At 41.0% G+C, this 4325-nt stretch overlaps 1 protein-coding gene across 1 annotated transcript; it reads left to right on the top strand.

Moving 5' to 3' along the window:
- Positions 1–944: 944 nt before the first annotated feature.
- LOC147523299 (uncharacterized) lies at positions 945–1547 on the top strand. The gene has a single exon (XM_086570406.1). It carries the CDS (start codon positions 945–947, stop codon positions 1545–1547), a length of 603 nt encoding a protein of 200 aa, XP_086426532.1.
- The last annotated feature ends 2778 nt before the right edge of the window (positions 1548–4325 follow it).

Raw genomic sequence — 4325 nt, 5'->3', positions numbered from 1 at the left:
GGAATTTCCCGGAATTCCAACTCTAGGTGGTCGCATTCGTGGTCGCATCACCTGCTTGTTCGCATTCTTGTTCGCAAATTTGGCAATTTGGATGCGGATGCGGAGCGACAATAGTAATGTCGCGCGCCATTACTAATGTCGCGCAACTCTTTATTGACTTTGACCACAACCCGGTGGCGCCATTACAGCTGTCGTGGCGCCCGATGTAGTAGTGGGCCACTCCTAATGTCGCGTGCTCCAACGGGCAAAAACGATTTCGATTTCTACCTTCTATATCTACACTCATCTCCTTCTTCATTTTTACACACACTCAACTCAAACATTTGTATTCAAACAACTCAACCATTTTACATCAATCCTTAACAAACAACACACACATTCGCGAAAAAATGGATCATGAAGTATATGAGATATTTCCGGCCGGTCTTCATCTTCATCTTCATCGTGCGTCTTCTTCTTCATCTCTCCTCGGTGGAAGACTTCGGTAGATAGTCTTGATGAAGAATTTGTTAACGTCATGCCCCTTTATGAAACACACTTTGGTGTACTTGCACAAGCACAAGTACATGCTCGAAGGCACCACATGGTGGTTCAAAGAAAGGTCGAAAAATTAAACATAGAAAATATGCTCGACTTTGGAAATCTTGAAGAACAATTACTGGCCGATCGATCGTCTGTCTTTTTCGAAGAGGATTTCAAACGGGCTTTCGTGTATGAAAAATCTTTATTTCTTCACATCTTCAACGATATTTGGACTCATTTTAAGTTTTTCAGCCTAAAGTTAACAATGCCGTAAACACGGTATAGATCCCTCGGTCAAGGTGGGTGCAGCTTTGCGTATTCTTGGTTATGGCGGATGTCCGATCAACTTGACGATCAATTATACATTTTCGAGCAAAATGGAAACCGGCGTTGAAGCATTTACGTGATGCAATTATCAAATTATGCGGTTCGATCTACTGCGAAGGCCAAATATTGCAGATACAGAACGCTTGCTTGCACATTCTGCCACACGTGGATGGCCGGGTATGTTGGGAAGCATTGATTGTATGCATTGGGAATGGCATAATTGTCCAACTGGATGGCAAGGTGCTTACAGTGGTTGTTCTGGAAAACCATATGTTATTCTCGAAGCTGTTGCAACCGAAGACCTGTGGATATGGCATTCTTTCTTTGGGATGCCAGGATCACACAATGACATCAACGTGTTGGACAACTCGCCGGTATTTGAGCACGTGATCAATGGTACTTCTCCACCTATTTCTTTTGATGTAAATCAGCATAACTATAATATGGGTTATTATTTAGCTGATGGTATCTATCCTAACTATGCGGCATTTATACAAACAATTTCAAACCCTAATGCTCTTAAGACGAAGTGGTTCGCAACGATGCAAGAAGCTGCAAGAAAAGATATTGAAAGAGCTTTTGGGGTTTTGCAAGCTAAATTTAGTATTTTGGCAAAAGCTTGCAAATTATGGCATGTGGAGACAATGGACCGTTATGAGAGCATGTATCATATTGCACAATATGGTAATCGGAGCTAAGAATAAAAATTATGAAATGAGGAGGTACATTCCTGATCCAGAAGGGCAACCACAGATTCCACCTACTCGGGAACACTACATTGAAGGGACTCTACGAGTTCAATCAAAGACTATGCATGATAGACTTAAAAGCGACCTTGTCGAGCATCTATGGAGCATTAGGGTGACCGACATTGATTGTTGTAATCTTTTATTTATTTATTATATAATTAGAGTAACTCTAGTAGTATGTAATAAGGGTGATATGTAATAGTTATCTTTTATTTATTTATTTTTATTTTATGTGTTTGCAATCATGTATTAGTTGTCGTTCTATTAATAAAAATTGTAATTCATTTGCTAAATCAAATGAAGTAAATTCTAAATCACACAACATAATAATAACCACACAACATATCACACAACATAATAATAATCACACAACATAACAAAATGATCAAATGAACAATTCTAAATCACACAACATAATAATAATCGTTATACAACAACCTCCTAGACTATCCTACATACGCCTCCTCTGCCGTGAACTCCTCCTCGACTGTCCTTGTGCTGAACTCTCCGTCTGTCCATGTTGTGATGAACTCACCCTTGTGCGATCAATCTGAGCCTGTAACTCATCAATCTGGCGTTGCAAATCGTCATAATCCACATGAGCACGGGAAAGAAGTCTCTCTCTCAACATCGTGAAGCGAATACCGAGGGCTATGAAGCCATCATTTACACGAATGCTTGTCTCATATCTCATGCGTAGGTCATCACGAAATAATTATTCATTAATAATTTTGACATTTTCATAATAAACCAAAATAATAAAACAAAACCAATAAAAATAATTACGAGAGATAGATGTCCAAGGTCGGGGCTCTAACCATACGACGCGAGTGGCATCAATAGAAGAAATGGGTCGGTAAATCGCCCGCCACTCGGATCGCTTCTCAAACTAAAACCCAAGGCCACTCGACGGAGGGGATCAGTCTTTGGAACAAATGTATTACACCAGTCCGGTGAAAAGCGTCGGCCGGCCGGTGGCCAATCTGAATTCACGCCTAACACCCAAATTGCTAACCGTATGAATGTTTGCATGTCGACCTACAGCTGGGAGCAAATGACCAATAGACACCCCTGAACCGATAACGGTAGTACGCGCTCATAAGTCTGCAATGTAACTAGGTCGAGCCTCAGAACCAAGTCCAATGCACGTTACTCTCGATGACTTGCTCTAAGGTCATGTCCTTAGCCTCGATACATGGGTAGGCGGATCGGAGGGATACCAAAGTATGGTGTGTCGCTGCGTAACATCTATCCCCTAAATACCACTCCATATCACTCCCACAAGTGAATACCATCCTCCTATGAGAAATGAACAATGCATATCTACGGTCATTCGGCCCGATGTGCACGGATGTCCTCCAAGGCCTCCAAACAATAGAAGCACGCGGTGCTAAGCTCGATCCGGGTTCGGACGAAGTTATGTTATGACTGATTTCATCGGGTCGACGCTTCGACAAGGTCCGTGCCAAGCCCCGAGCCTAGGGCCTCATCGGTATACTCAGTGAGGATAGGATTTGCAAAGACACGAAAATACTCATAAAACCATACCTCTAAGAGAATGACAAACCCTCCCATCCGAGGACTCATCGACAACACCAAGTATGTCGAGGCCTTCTATCTAAAAACAAAACAAATGACAGATATGGCTCCACCAAAATCAATACCGCCTAACTCATGCAAGTGCTCAAAGTTAGCTAGATATCCCAAATTAATCGTGGAATGACCGTAAGAAAAAAAGACACCCATCAAATACATACGAAAAGCTCTTACATACTCATCAACATGTGTTTGACCATCATCGAATCAAGTGACAAATAATCTATCAAAACTGCAATCTCGAATCAAGTAGTCAACGGTGTAATGTATGCAGCCTTGATACCAAAATTAACACCAAAGATCGTCATATGACTCCTCGGTTCGGACAAGGGAAGAAAGTCATCATTTGGGGTAACAACTCACGGAATTGATTGCTACATCTCAACGGATTACCTAATCCTATACTCAAACCGGATATCATGCAAAAATCTAATGGAGTGAAACCCAACTCTCCCCGAGGGAAGTGAAAAGTATGTGTACTATCCCACCATCTCTCAACTAAACCATTAATAACTCCCTGAATAATGTCGGTCTTTATTATAAGGGATGTCAACTAGATGAGCAAAGGGAGTCGCTAAAATTGCATCTCTAACATGGTCAAGTGCACCGACTTTCTTAATATCATCCCACCCGTCCTAAGCACGTGGAGTGCACCGAACCCGATACATAACACACATCTCGATGTAACGCAAAATGAAACTAAAATTAAAAAAAATAAAAATAAAAATATCGTATTGAACTACTAAAATTAACTACTACTACTACTAATTTATGAAATTAAAATACATACCGTTGTTCAAGAACAACTCTTGAGACATGCCTATCATGAAATCTCTTAGACAGGCCTAAGATGGCTGAAATCAATAGCTTCCGCAGAAATTCAAAATCGATTTGCCGATATTGAAGCAAAGAATGGATCGTCGACCTCGGCTCCTTGATTTCCGACTCAGGAAGTGGTTGGTTCATCATCTAGATCACCACTTGGGATTATCCCAAACGATGCACTTCGTTTTTCTTCTTCCTCATCTCCACCACTCCATCGTGTTTGGTTATTATAGACGGATTAAATTCGTTTGGAACTCATTTTTTCCTACTAACTAGAGTGGTCGAGTTGAAAAAATTTGTAAAATG

The sequence above is a fragment of the Coptis chinensis genome, chromosome 1 (assembly GCF_015680905.1).
Source record: "Coptis chinensis isolate HL-2020 chromosome 1, ASM1568090v1, whole genome shotgun sequence".
Taxonomy (NCBI): Eukaryota; Viridiplantae; Streptophyta; class Magnoliopsida; order Ranunculales; family Ranunculaceae; genus Coptis; species Coptis chinensis.
Note: the sequence above shows the minus strand (reverse complement) of the source record. Positions and strands in the feature narration are given on the sequence as shown.

Excerpts from the sequence above, each read along its gene's own strand:
- LOC147523299 (XM_086570406.1), top strand. The coding sequence starts at position 945 with ATGCGGTTCGATCTACTGCGAAGGCCAAATATTGCAGATACAGAACGC.